This window comes from Netta rufina (genome assembly GCF_964035555.1).
Source record: "Netta rufina genome assembly, chromosome: 1".
In the NCBI taxonomy this organism is placed as follows: Eukaryota; Metazoa; Chordata; class Aves; order Anseriformes; family Anatidae; genus Netta; species Netta rufina.
In genome coordinates this window covers 149,195,930-149,211,281 of record NC_140123.1, presented here as the reverse complement: position 1 = coordinate 149,211,281, position 15,352 = coordinate 149,195,930, and the positions used below count along the sequence as shown (strand labels likewise).

General features: G+C 41.3%; 1 protein-coding gene across 3 annotated transcripts in view; it reads right to left on the bottom strand.

Annotated features, from left to right (window-relative positions):
- The window catches only part of TXNRD1 (thioredoxin reductase 1), a 37,250-nt gene that overhangs the window by 14,678 nt on the left and 7,220 nt on the right, over nucleotides 1-15,352 (bottom strand). For 2 of the 3 annotated variants that reach the window (XM_084306652.1, XM_084306653.1), the window contains exons 2-8: nucleotides 10,335-10,432; nucleotides 7,980-8,102; nucleotides 5,251-5,323; nucleotides 5,015-5,134; nucleotides 4,001-4,143; nucleotides 3,759-3,874; nucleotides 1,765-1,990 (exon numbers count right to left, since the gene is read on the bottom strand). In XM_084306652.1, coding sequence (XP_084162778.1) covers nucleotides 1,765-1,990; nucleotides 3,759-3,874; nucleotides 4,001-4,143; nucleotides 5,015-5,134; nucleotides 5,251-5,323; nucleotides 7,980-8,102; nucleotides 10,335-10,432 — 899 coding nt within the window. Of the gene's footprint in view, nucleotides 1-1,764; nucleotides 1,991-3,758; nucleotides 3,875-4,000; nucleotides 4,144-5,014; nucleotides 5,135-5,250; nucleotides 5,324-7,979; nucleotides 8,103-10,334; nucleotides 10,433-10,986; nucleotides 11,004-15,352 lie in introns of those variants that run through there. The other variant, XM_084306654.1, reaches the window with a different exon arrangement.

Genomic DNA, 15,352 nt, shown 5'->3' with positions numbered 1-15,352 from the left:
AGATCAAGCTTCTTCTCTCCCCCCATCCTAACTGCAGTGGGTTACAGCCTATTCCAGTAAAGCAAAAACAAACAAACAAACAAACTGCACCCCCACATAAAAAAGAGAATCTTTTTGCAATTGTGTTCTTTGCTGAGGGTAATAAAATATAAAGGCTTGTTTAAAACAAACACCCTCCCAAAACACATGCAACCTCTACATAACCAGAAAACAAAGCAGAAAGTGATGCCACTGGCTTTTTTGCCCCCTCAAAGGCTCCTTTTTCCTCCAATAAACAATCAACACCAAACGAGCAAATGGAATTTGAAGCTAAATAGGTGGGTTCTCTTTTGCCTGGACTGTGAGAGGACTGTATGTTTAACTGCAGTCTTTCTTTTTACCCTCTCAGAACAACTGCCACAGCTCCTACTTTATATTCAATATCTGGAGTCAGGAAAGGAAATTTCCTGATTGTTTCCCTGTCCTTTATTTTTTTTTTAAATTTAAAAGAACTCCAACCTTCTGTCCCATCCTATCAACTTTACAAAATCACTTTTAAATTGCTCCTATTTGAAGGTGGCATTATTTATAATCATTTTCTGTCTTCAAGTGTCACACTGAATAATAAGCAGAACATGCAGAACTTCAAAACCAATGCAAGAAAGAGATGAAAAGATCTAGTAAGGAGATATCCAGCAGTTAAAGGCTATTCTCAACTAGAAACAAGGCCACATATTTTATTCGCATTGAAATCAAACACATACTGAAGGGACAGTATGGAATAGACAAAAGTGTACTTTATGACTAGGGTGAGGGACTCTTTGCAGACTGCATCTGGCTGGGGGAGGCCACATGCCATTTAGTTGAAATGATCTGCTTCTTTGAAGACTAGTATCTTCCTTTCCTACCCCACCAAAAGAATTTACAGAAAGATAAATCTGAAACAATCAAAAGCTAGATAGTCATCCCTGACCCTCTGTAGGGTCAGATCTACAGAGTGATAACTGGCCAGAGCATTTTTTAAATTATTCTTGATATTAGTAAGTGTGAAGAAAAAGAAACAAAATAAATAATTTAAAACAAAACAAAACAAAAAAAAAAACAAACAAACAAAACACAACACACCAGTTTTCACTCTATTTAATACTTTACTTCCTAAAGTGTTAAACTCAGTAGTATACTAGTTTAACACCAATCAGAAAAATGCTTAATATATTTCCTATTTCATAATTAAGTCCTAATCGTTGTGGAAAAGCATTAAAAACACCAAACAAACAACATTGTTAGGACTCTCTAAAGCCTTTGTTAAGGCAGTTTAACATAAGAAAAGCTCCAGAGCTTATCTCATCTACTTTGCAACCTGAATTTGCCTATACATAGACCTAGCAGCCTGCATGCATACCCCTATGGAATTCCAAGAAAATTAGGCATGTATGTAAGGTCTCTGCTAAGTAAAAGACAGAGATGGATACTTTAAAAACTCCTTTACTTTCTGGTACTATGCACTGTAAACAGAATTTGCTGGCTGAGAATTTGAGAACTGACAATGAAAAAGATGACTATTTGTGATGCACTAGGCCTGGTCTTACAGGAAGTATACATGTACATCTTCCCACTTATCAGTCCACAAGAAGTCTTAAAGCCTTCAGAACAGCTGCTAGAATTTAAGTATATTCAATATTTTCAGGGTCAGGACAAGTAGGCAAAACAACTTTTTAATGTAACAAACACTAACTCGTTATGAAAGGTGTATTACAATCAATTGTAGTACCACCTCAAGCCTACCTTGATTGGCACAAACTCTCTGATGAATTTGATTCCGTGTTCTTCCATGTATTCACCAATTTTGTTTGCCATATCCTGGTCAAATCCTCTTAGAAGAATGGATCTCACCATTACCGTGACATCTAACCCAAGGCCTGCAAGAAATCCTGCACATTCCAAGGCCACGTAGGAAGCTCCAACCACCAGGGTTTTCCCTGGACAGTAAGGCAGGGAGAAAAGATCATCACTGGAAAAAAGGGGGAACAAAATAAAAAAGTTAGAGAAAAACAGGAGAATATGCTGCGCTTTATATTTTTCTACTTTCTTTTGTAAAGATTATATTCCTTTTCCTGATCACAAACAACAACAAAACTTATTTTTGGAAATCATACTAGAATATTAGATCAGTATATGACAGATTAAAACATTCTAATTAGGACCACGCGCAAAAATATGAAATACTCCAAAAGAAACAATAAAATGTAGAGTTTTTTTTTTTTAAACAAACTTCTGACAATTTTTTGAAAAAAATAGGATATTTTTCCTGAATTGCTTCAAATATTTTACTGCAAATTTTAGCTCCTGACAGCTAGAAGGAAGAGGAAAAGGTTTAGCATGTAAATAAACACACCACCTTAACTTCTTTGAAGACTTCTCCTTTTGCTAATTAATTATACACAGAGCTAAATACGTGCAGACAATAAAACAAATTAATGCAAACCACAGTAACAGGCAGAGCTAGGAGTACAGAATTAGAGCAAACATTTATTTGCCTGCTTTCCACTTCTTTCAACTGCTTCATCAACGTCTCATTTCTGACACACCTTGGAATTAGACCCAGGCTGTGGAACCAGGGCCTCATGGAGGCATTGTGCTTGCTCAGCAGAAATGCAGGAAGAGTTTGGCAAGAAAATTCTCCAAAGATTTACATTTTAAAAAGCTTCACTTTTTCAGCCATCAGCGGCAACCACTAAACAAGATGCTCTCTGCAAATGCTGCAGTGGAATGAAGTGTGCCTGTGTAATTAAAGGCTACATCAAAGTTCCTAGCTCTCAAGGAACCCAGTTAAGATTACAATAGACAGCCTCACTCTGATAGCCTGTAACTCTGGCATTCCTGACCCTTCCACCTTGTTGTTATTTTAAAGCCCTACTTTATCAGCTATGTAATCTACTACCTTTAATTTCACTACCACTTAGTATTAGGGAAACATACAACGTGGTGTTTGAGTTTCACAGGGATTATGCCAGTCATTTATTTCATTATTATAGGTTTGCAAGCCTGTAATTCCAACCTGTGTTTCTACAGTACGTAATTTAGCAGTTAGCCTGATATGAAAGCACATTTTATCCATTTCATCTGCATATCACTTTTTTGTATGTGTGCACACATGTAAAATTGTGCTGAAGTTCCTTGTTTTTTTTTAGCCAGACATTTGAAGCAGATTCTCCCAGAATTTGAATTCACTCCCCTAAGCAGCTGGGAAAAAATTGGTTCAGGTTTCAAGACTGGGACTCCCACAGTGTGTGAGGAGCTTCAACCAGCTTCACAACATCAGCTACTTTCGAACTCCCCCTTTCCCTGACATTGGAGCCGGAGTTTTTCTCCATGCAGACTGTGCTCTTCATTATGAACAAAACTCAGTACATGAATGGAAAGACCATAAAGAATGACGACAAAGCGTGTATAACAGTAACTAGGGCACAAATGATGAATTAATTTTATGTCAGACACGCAAATGATTTCTGGGATTCTCAAGCTGCTCTGTTATCAGCTAGAAATGGAACTGTTCTAGCCTACCACCCACAGGCCAGTGGTGTCCAGCGGACAACATTCCCAGCACCCTGACATCCGTCTCTAGCTCTTCTCCTTCTCCTTACTTTCCTCTAAGAAGCAGAAAGAAACAATATAGAGAAACAACAGCATGCAAACAGCGCTGCTTATGCTTTACCACCATTTCTCACAGGTTAAGCATTTACACACAGTGAATGACTTCACATTCTTCCTGTTTTTACCTGCTAATGCAGTATTCCTTGTCTCCAGGGATACCCAGGTAGCGTGGCCTTTCACCCGTAGCAATGAGAAACCTCTCAGCTGTGTACAGTTTTTCAACTCCTCTTTTATTTGTTGCCTGTGAACAAAGCAATAGTCCAAAGTGAGTATTTTGTAGTCCTACTAAGGGAAATATTATTCTTTGACGAACATCTGTATTCAGAAAACACTACAGGAAGACCCAGCAAACAGGGCTAGGCAGTACCTTGACTGTGTGTGGCTGAACAAATTCTCCATATGCATTCTCGTAAGTGACTTTCTTCTCTCTCAGTGCTACTCGATAACCCCAGTTCAGTGAGCCAATGTAATTCTGAACCGATTCTGTCATAGTCATCCAGTTGTGTTTGACTGTTGGAAACAAAATAGATGTTTGTCTTTCAGTCTGACACTTATTTCCACGGCCAACCCCATATTCCCAGACAGACTTTTTTCATGACCCAGTCACCTTTGTCCTGTTCCTATTTCACTCCAAGGCAACTCTACTGAAATTCAAAGAGCTACATCAGCAGAGACCAAACGAAAGGTCAGTGAACCAGATACGCCTTAAACAATCAACGACTTGCCTTCTGCCAAGCATTTGCGATATTTCCTCCCTTTATTAGCACAGCCGCAGCCTTTGACACATGGAACACTTAGACTTTGCATATTATTAATCGTTTTCCAATGACACATGCTCTGAGCAGGTGACATTGCTCAACAAATGAAGATTACGCATCTCAGAGGTGCCTCTGCATGCTCCCCCTTATAGAATTACACCCTAAATAGATCCCAATCCTATAACCATGCACTCTAGAGCTAATATAAAGAAAAATTCAGCTTCTGATGTAGAAGCAATGCAGACTGAGGGAACAGTAACCCTTGCCTGCAATTATTAGTAAGCTTCTGTTTCTAACAAACAACATTTTGGGGTATTCCTTTGGATGTTGTGTTACATTCAGAAATAGAGTAATATCTTACTGCTTTTATTCACACAGCAGTGTGAATAAATCAAACACTGACACAATGAGAACATATTAAAAACAGATCAAGTGCTGCAAGGCAGTAAGTCCTGTGGCTCTAAACTTGAAAAGCACTTAAGCTTACGCGTAGTCGCTCTGAAGTTGCCTAACATTGTTAAAGCCAGCACGTAAGTGCAACAAACACTTGACTGTGAAAAGAACCTATGGATTTTCAGCACAAATGACAAAAGCGAAAAAAAAAAAAAGTTCTCCTTCTGTACCTTCTTCTGTAAACTGCCATCCAAATTTGCGTGAATCTTGCAAGGCTTGTCCCAGTAAAGCTGCCTGGTGCATCAATTTTTTAGGTATACAGCCCACATTTACACAAGTTCCTCCAAGACCTGAGAGAAAGGCACAGAATGCATTTTTCACATCAGTGTGGCTGATCCCACAGAACAATCAGACTCTTAGTAAATAATGCTCCTTTATAACAAATTTGCAATGAAGAAAAATTTACCCCATGAATTTCCCAGAGGCGTAGGCGTGACAAAATCCAGCACCATCACTTTCTTTCCATATTTGGCAGCCTCCTGCAAAACAAATTAAATAAGACATGTATCTAAATATTAGAGGTTAAATTTGGAGTAGATGATAACATCATGCATTGATGAAAAGCTTTGTGACTTTTAATTAAGCAATAATGAATGATTTGCAAGAGAACAGCCAGACAGCCATTAATCTTCAGAATTAGTCTGTGCAGTCGGTAGGAAAAAAAGATGAAGGGGAAAAACAGGCATTTACTCTGCTAAACATGAGCATGGCACCAGTTGATCGAGGACTCTGGGAGTCAAACCCCTTCTCGCCTCCATCCCATCATTGTGTTTACAATATTTCCCAACATGACATTTGCTTTTAATATATTTAACAAGTTCTTCATTAATCTGGTTTTCCATTCATAGATGGTTCCTCAAATGTTTGTTTGAAACCACATCACACAATGACATCAGCATTCACGTGGCCAAGCATTACCACTACACTCATCCAGTCTTTCTCCTTGTAGAAAAGAAACACTCAATTTTGTGTACAATACACAGTTGACAGGATGAGGTCTTGCTCTTCACCCTAGTCAACATGTGGCACGCTGACTCGATTTTCAGGATGCACAGATGTCATCCGTTCCAGAAAAGCAATGATTTATTTTATGATAACTCCCCTGAGAAGTTTCATTAGCAAATATAGAAGCAATGTGTGTGCATGATTCTGAGAAATGGAATTTCTACACTGACTCCAGTATTCCCTTTGTGCTTTTTTAAGAGAAAGGCAAAAATCCATGGTAATAACTGGTACCAGAGAAAGACACTTAAGCACTACAGAACTGAGAAACAAAAGATTCCTCCACGAGATGCAGCAAAATAGCTTTGGTACTTTGAATAACCACAACTGTGCTGCATCACGTGATAAATTCTCAGACATGTAATAGCAACTATAGGCACAGGATATTACCCTAAGGCCTTGGGTTTGGTTTGGGAGGAGTTGGATAGCTTTCAGCATTAGATTACTAGTAAGACTCGTTAATCCAAATAGTTGACAATCAAAATTTCAATTTTAAATGCATCTCATTTCATGCAAAACACAAATCATATTTCAAACAACATAGGCCGTAGACAGCTTAAGAAAATGTTAACGTATGAAATTTCTGCTTCCAATTAAAGATCAAGGTTGGCCAAAAGGCTCACTTTATGCATTAGCAGCACCTTTGATAAAGTTTCTCAGAAAGGTGCTTAGGGATTTAGATGTGTTATTAATGCTTCCTTACAACAACAACTCTTTCAAACAGCAGTTTGAAAGCACATTACCGGCGTTAGCTGTCTAACCAGAACGCACCATTACCAAGCTCACACTCAGCTAGATGGAGCTGTACATAACAGAGCACAGCACTGTACTGCCACCTCAATAGAGATCACAAATAGATAGAACCACATCTGCACGGTGATAAGCCCACAGTAACAAAACCTGCCCTGTAGGCTTTCAGACCTTGCTGGATTTAGTGCAATGTGCTGTGAACACAAAGGTGGCTTAGGGCTGGAGTTGTTCTCTGTGAACTGGTAGTGGTGGCCTGGGTCTGTGGCTGGGCTGCTCAGAGTCAGCTTGGCAGCACTGGCACTCACTGTGGAGACAAGCCTCCAAAATAAAAAGCTCTGAGCACCGTATGGAGAGGAAGGGGAAGTTGTTCACACAATATTGCATGTGTTATAATGAAAAACAAACATGTAATCAACCTAGTTAAATTGCTGTAGATATCCGGAACTTGGTACAAGAGCTGTATGGTTGTTTTTTGTTGTTCTTGTTTTGTTTTGATTTTTAAAGCACTAAAAATACTGAATAAACTAAGTCTTAGTCAGAAGCCTACCCACATAAAACAGCTTCATTTCAACTTAACGAAGCTGTTTTGAAACACACACATGACTACTGATAGCAATGGTGACTTTATTGATCTACCGTCCTTTGCTCCACAATCACATGAGTACACTAAGAGGCAATATACTTTATATGCTGAATAAGGTAATTTATCTCTAGCCCCACACCTTTTCTATCCCACAGCCGAGAAATGATGCAATAATCACCACAGCTACAGTCTCACAACCTCGCATATGCATACAGCAAAGCAAAGGAGCCTCCTAATGGGAATTTCAACAGATGGCTTTTCATTACTCCAAGCCGGTTTTGCATTCCTGCAAGTTCTTTTACTCTTTCATATTAAGCACCCCTAGACCCTGAAAACTTCTCTTTCCAGGTCCTCTGAATTTTTGTAGATCTTATCTTTCATCCTTGGCCACGACAACAGTGCCTTATTGATGGACAAACTACCGAAATAGATTACAGACATCTGCATGTTATAATCCACCACAGCTGTGCACTCTCACTCTGTTAAGATGAGTAACTTCTGGTTTCTAACAGCATTATCTCTGATCTGTGGGCATACAGGGGAACCAAGTTTCACTCCACTGAAATGTACACCATGACATTTTAATGTTTTTCTGCTTCTGAACATATGGAAAATACTATTGTATTCTATACCTATGATATGGAGAGGACTGTCTTTAACCTGGAGGTAACTTCAAAAGAACTCCTGCTGAACAGCCAGAAGTGTTTCTACAAGTGTTCAAGATATCCAGATCCAAGGTGCTGAGGATGTCAGCCACCCACTTAAAAGGGCAGTGTGAATCTGTATTTTCTGTCCCGTACCTTGGCAGCGGCCAGACCGCCTGAGCCCCCACCGATGACAATGAGGTCATAGTCATAGGAATGGGGCGCCGCTGTATGCCCGTTCATTTCCAGCAGACTCTGAGGATTGCCTTCTTTATGTGCCTGAACAGAGAAAGCAAAAAGGATTAGAGAATATTGAAACATTACCCATGGTGCTTAAAAATGAGCATTTTCAGCAGCAAATATTGTGATATGGGAATGTAAGTGCATCTGTATTTTCTCTTAATTAGCTTTTTAAATCTTCATCTTCTTAATCCATTGTTGGATAGCTCAGTACCTATTAGATACCAAACTATGAATTTCCTTGTTCTTTGGAGACCTGGGTTTCCTTGCAGAGCTTCGTCTTCCGCATCGCCACAACCCCAGTGCCTCCTCACACTGTGGGCACCAGGATGAGATGCATACCTGCTGACACAGGCATTCTATGGATTTATTTTATTGCTTTCATCTGCCCTGGACTTCCCTAATTATTTTTTTCCCCTCCTGCTGCATATATGAGTAGGAAAATACAACAATATGCAACACCATAACAATCTGCAATTACCAGCCTTACCAGCTGAATGAACAGAACTATCTGAAGAAAATACTTTCTGAAAACGACTTTTTTTTTTAACATAACTAGATTATCACAGTAGCTAACTTTGGAATCAAACAAATCAAGTGTGATCACTAAAGTTTCATGAGAGGTTTTGGTTTTTTTTTGTTTTTTTTTTTTTTTTTTGGATCAGATGACTACAACCACAGGAAAATAATCCCCTAAGTCCTAAGATGCATTCTGACCTCTCTGTGCCACACAGAACATTACATTAATCTTCATATACTTTTGCTAAAATGACTCTTCATACTCAAATTGTGGAGTTCCAATGAATCAGGACTTCAGACCCTCAGGTCCTTCAAGTTGCTGGGAAAATTCTCAATGCCTCTCAAAATGCCCAACAAGATTTGGAGTGAGTAAACACGGGATGCCTCAACTGATACAAATCACTGAGTATCAACTGAACACATGATAAAACTTTTAAGACTTAACAACAACAACAAAAAGAAGTAAATAAAGAAACCCCACTATGTCACTTTACAAATCTGGTCACTTTTATTCAAGTGTTTCTGCCATGGTAAATAGAATACAAGAAAACAGAGACATTTTCCCTCTCTTCTTGTCTAAATTTTGTTTTGCATTAAGCTTCCCTTTGAGCTCAAGACATTCTACAACTGCCTTTCTCTGAGGTTAGATTAGTCCCTCTCTCCAAGCATAACTGGTGCCAGTGCATCTGTATCAGTGACAAAAAATCCCTGACACTCCACCAGACCACACAGTAATTTCAGCAAAAATTCAGACTCTACTTCTGCCTGTAGGAAGTTACATTCGTATTAGTCTTTCATAACCAGCATGTTATTAGTAAAAACCAAAACCTCGAAGACATCTGTCGTTTCTGTGAAAACATCCAAAAATACCTTGTCTTCCTTCCTTTTCTCTTCCCGCTCTGCCACCCCAACATATAACCCTGCCACTGAATCTTGTCTGCACTCAGTTCTCCTTTTTTCTATTTTTCTAACAGTCATCAGACAAGCTTCCCACTGCAATCAGAAAGACTAAAAAAGGAGCATGTATCGCATTATGGTGTGCGGTTTCACTTTATTCTTATTTAGGGACAGAGAACAAGAGAAAGCACGTCGTTCATTTCTGAAGTATGCCCTCTTGTTCGCTCAGCGACAACAGGACGGTGTGAAGCTTAAGGGCAGACTCAAACTTACCTCCCACGCAGTCATCAGACCCAACTACCAAGAATCGCATCTTTACGATGTGTACAGATGTAAAGTATAAAGAAACTACAATATCTACTCATGGATTTTGCTTAAATCACTGCTCATAATGCCAATTTTTTTAAAATCTTCCTTTTAGGAAAAAATGCTTTGTATTTTTACATGTGGATTAAGAAACTTCAGCTTTTATTCCATCAATGGTGGAACCATTAGCTTTGTTTTTTTTTTTGTTTGTTTCCATTCAATGGAACAAACCCATTGTTTGGCTCATTTTTCATAAGCTCTTGATGAAAACATACTAAAAGCTTAGATCACACATAGTAGATTATAACCTTCCCTGATGAAACCACCTCCTAGAACTCCACTCTAAAACAGCCAGGATATGGACAAGCTTTGCTTCCCGTTTAAGGAGGCAACTTGTTCCTGACCATGAATCAGGACTGCGACCCCATACTGAGAACGTATCTCCTCTTTTCTTCTCCCAAGAACTGTAATTTTTCTTTTAAGTTTATATTCTTCTTATTTTTTCACGCCAAAACTAAATTACAGAGTTTAAAATGCATGTCCCCCTACCTTTAAAGATTTCTCATGACCTCCTATTTGCTTCTCTTGCACAAAAACACCTGGCTGTGAAGTCTCTGTGGTTACTTCTTGCAGCTTCTGTGCACTCTCTGTGAAATAAAGGACAAAACAATGTAGTGTTTGGAGTGGCGCCCTTTATGTAGGTTGTGCTCCTGAAGCGAAATTGTCCGGGGGAGTGGCCTTGGCAGCTTCATCACTTCCTCATCAGCAGCACGCCTGTCTCAGGGGAGTGTTTCCTAAGGCAACTGATGAGTCATTTGCAACGTTAGGATGACTTGCTATATTTTTGTCTTTAAGAAAAATCCCATACGAGAACTGGCTGGAATTCCAGGACGTTTTGCCAATCTGACCAGATGCCTGAAACAAAGCAAGGAAATACGATCTGCTGTGGCTAAGCCTGCAACTTCGGTCTAAAAGAAAAACGGTGATTTCTGCTTTTCTTACTCAGAAAGTGACTTTTTAGTGCTGTTGTGCTACCATTTTTTCAGTCTAAATATTTTAAAGTGAATTACAAGTTCCCATTTTGCTCTTTCAATTAGTTCCCCTGGAAATTTCTCTCAAATCTTTAACGATATAATCACATTTTTTTCCCCCCTCCCCCATGCAGCCCCCCTCTTCTCCCTCCAAATAATTTCTGCCTTACAGAGTTTGTTCCTCCTTTGAAATCCTTTAAATAAGCATTTTCAAAAGTCTGGAAAAGATCTGTGCCAGCTCACTGGTCACAACTGATAAGGATATCCTACAGAAAAGGTAAAATATTAGCAGCATGAAAAAAATAACATCTCTATACATGGTGATACTTCACTAGGCATTGCATGGCAAAAATAATCTGATATATGACTGGAAGCCACTATCAGCTCTGCCTTCCTATACATAACTCTGAGTTATGCTAACCTTCATTTCCAACAAATGGGTCAGTACACACTTGTTTGTGTTTGTCACATACATCCTTCACACTGCACAGCCATCACTAATTAACAAACTCTGACACGTGCCCATAGCTAGACAAACAGCCACACTGAGCATGTAGACATTCCTTGGGCAGGGAGCCCACAAATCTGAAGAGTGTTCACCCAGACGCACGCAAACACAAAAAGGCACTCACTGAAAACTGGTTTGTAAGCTTGCTGTCTTGGTTTTCCCTTCTGCAGCTTGGTGATAAAATCCCTCTATCTCACAAAGGTGTTAGGAAGAGTAACTCGACTGATGTTGACAAAGGGGTTTAAAGATCTGAGTCATTACACAAGAGTTAATAGCAATATTAATGATGGAGAATTCTTGGCCTCTTCTAGCCTGGGGAAAGAACCCAGGAATTCATGTCTGCATGTACACACAGACACACCTGGGAAAAGCAAAAACACAGGCTTGAACACTGGTCACCATCTGCACATCGGAGGAATTTTTCCTCAATACATTATCAAAGCTACAGTCCTGAGGGTACCTAAAGCAACTGAAGTCTTGTAGTTTTTTCCTACAAGTCTGAACAGCCTCAGGAATGTTCATGTAAAATTGTATCTTAAATCAGATAAAAACCTACTAGTTAGACAACACAGACATTTATATAAGCACCTCTATCTTCAGGCAGATCTCTGCTAGAGGTTCACAGCTTTACCAAGGGCCCCAAAACCCAAAGGCAACCGTAACCTCTGGCAGAAACTTGAAAGACTTTTGTCTGCAGGTTCTTACTGCTAGGGGCCTCTCCCTTGTTGGCCCGGGCAATTTGCCACAGACAGAATGACAAAGCAAAAAACGCTTTTGCATCACGTGCTGGCTCCCCGTAAAAGTCCACCCATTAACGACAATTATAACAGCCACCGCTGGTGAATCGATGCCTTCCAGAAATCGATCAGCAGATACCATTCCTCAGGCTGAGATTGCTGAACTCCACCTGGGTCAGCGAGCTGCTCTGGACCATTCCGAGATATGCAACACGAGGTGCTATTCTCTTTGCTGGCCAGCATCAGCACTGCCTTCAGCAAACCTGCAGCAGTTTGTGGCTACCTCAGGAGGATCCAGCGAGGCTCCAGCTCTGCACTGTCACTTTTTGGCTTTTGTTAGTCCCAATCCAGGTGGTGGCTGCTGTGTGCCACCTCTCCTACTGCCTGCCAAGTGCTCCCTGGCATGGGGTAAGCTGAGGCACCAAGGCACTGCTTTTGAAGGGGATAAACCTTTTTGGGCCTAAGGCTACTCTCGTCCACCCTCCTGTTTTTTCTTCTCCTTCCTGCCTCTATACTCTGTCCACGTGCTTGGCACCAGCTCTGGCAGCCAACAGACCCTTACAGGAGCTAAACCAATGCACTAACCCAGGAGAAGAGAAAACATGGGCGGGTTTTGACCAGGCTAACCAGGTCCCTCCCCTCACAGGAGGATCCCCCGAGTGACACAGCTGGTACAAGGGAGCCGGCACATCCACACTGACCAGAGCAGAGGAAGAGGAGGCAGCAGGATTTCTCTCATTGGTGCCAGCAAAACTGCTAGATTGGCTCAGCAGGTTGTTAAATCAGCCAAGAAACTGCCTTTCTAGCATTTACCTGAATACATTTCTGACACAGACCATGCTAGGCCTCACTACCATTTCTCATGCAGATCAAGAAAGAATGAACTGTAGTGTTTTAAACTCATATCCTTACTGGGAGGGAGCTTCCTCATGAACCAAAGTTCATGCTGGTACGGAGGCCTGGCCTCTGAACTTTAGACTTGTGTAACTCCTGGCGGGGGGTGAAGAAAGGCACGGCTGGTTTCAGAAGGCCTTGACCACAGAGGAACCGGACAAGCCCTAGAGAACAGCCCAGACCCGCTTCGTGAGCAGAAATACTCCGGGATAAGAATTGCCTTGTTCTGCTGAAGTGTTCACCAGCCGCACGGGCAGCACGTGGGGCTAAGCAGAAAGCCCGGGCCTTGCAACTGCTCACCGTGAAGTAGCCTGAGGTGCTTCAAGGCAGAAGTATGTGGTGATTTAGCCGGATTCTGCATGTCACGCAGAGGCCATTATTAACGAGAAGGAACTTCGCAATATTTTTAACAAAATCGTGTAATTAAAAAATATCTGTCTTCGGTAATGTAGGAGATGCCTCTAATTTTGTAATGCTTATAAAGAGTCATGTGGCTTGCTTTAAAGTCTTATCCCCAGGCAGCTGAAGAATGCAGGATGTTTCATACGACAACGAAGATTTACCTTTTGCTCAAGTTAGCTTTGTAAGTGGAGAAAGTTTCAGCTTTTCCTTCTCCCTGCTCATTTCTGCCCTTTCAGCACAGGTTACTACCTCCCCGGTTGCACAAGCTCAAATAATTGGAAGTGATGGGCAATGAAGCCATTATGTGATCCAGATTACAACAAAAACCCAAACCTTTAAAATATGTATGCCTCCAGCCTGGATCGTGTCACAAATCCACGCTGAGAGGTTGCCCTGCCATCAGCTGAACCAGTGAAACTATGAAGGAAAAAAAACGTGGGGCAGAAGGCAGGAAAGGATGAAAGCCTCTTAAACTGGCTTTACCCCAGAGGAGTCACAATGCACCTGTACTTTCAAGAGATTCAGGATCAGGGGATGAGAAATTAAAAAAATGATAAGCAGAAACTATATTTTGATGAGCCAGTGGTATAAGTTAGACCCTCAACTTATCTCACACGCTTTAATTTTTTACTGTGCCAGAGACACAGAGCAGCCTTACAGCTAGCCAAGAGAAGCAACTGAGCTGGCTGGTGTAGAAATGTCAGGGCTTGCTAAGATAAGGACTGCGTGTGCTGTGCTCTAGTGATCCTGGCCAAAAACCACCGTTACCTTTGACAGGGTAAACCAGCAGCCCTGTGGCGATTTTCATTCCTTCCAAGAGCTGATTCAGCACCTGGCTGCCCCGTCAGAGGAAGTTTAAAGATAGCTTAGAGGTACATCTGCCTCCCCACCTGTACACTGCCAAAGTCTGATCCCACACTAAGTCACTAACATGAAGACAAACCATCCTGACATCATTTATACACACAGAATTCAGCGCCCACTAACGAGCACTGTTAATCAAAAGTGAGCACTGAGTGAGTGACTGCTACTACTGAAGGCTGGTATATGCGAGCCCTGAATCCTGCTGCCTACACGCAGGACCAGGATATATGCTACACCCTAGTACTAGCACCTCTAGCCTTCTCTCTGAAATTGGCTGCTTGTCCTTAAAGATGGGTAAAACACCATGTGTCATCATCACTGCACAGAAATTACACTGCTAGATAAGATCTTTGTTTTTCCTAAATGTCAAATATCAACGCGTCAAAACCCAAAAGTTTAAGAAAACTGCCTCCTTCAGCTTTCCCACCTACACGCACCAGCAGAGGAGTGGCCAGCAGGTGGAGGGAGGGGATCATCCCCCCTGAACTCCTGTCTGGAGCACTGCATCCATGCCTGGGGCCCCCAGCACCAGAAGGATGGGGGGCTGTTAGAGCAGGTCCAGAGGAGAGACACAAGCTGAGAGAGCTGGAGAAAAGAGGGCTCTGGGGAGACCTCATTGCAACCTTTAGCATTTTAAGTGGGCTTATAAAAAGGATGGAGAGCAACTTTTTACAAGGGCAGATAGTGATAGGACAAGGGAGAATGGTTTTAAACTAAAGAGGGAAGATTAAGATTAGAGGTTAAGAGAAAATTTTTCACTCAGAGGGTGGTGAGGCACTGGCACAGTTTGCCCAGGGAAGCTGCGGATGCCCCATCCCTGGAACTGTTCAAGACCAGGTCGGTGAGGCCCTGGGCAACCTGATCTAATGGGTGGCATCTCTGCCCATGGCAGGCTTCCCTCCTTTTCTCCCTGGATCACAGGTCTGTTCTGTTATCTGTCAGCTTCCCACGCGTGCATTCTTCACATAGCACAAAGCAGCGCCATATGTGGAAGCCTAGAAAACAGCAGTGACTTGACATATTGCTGAAATGCCCCAAAGGTGTTTACGTGTTTGCAGTGGTTCTCATAGGAAACATCTCTCCAGAAAGCAGATGCACAGGTTTTCTTGGCTTTAAGAGGACCTTGGCTTT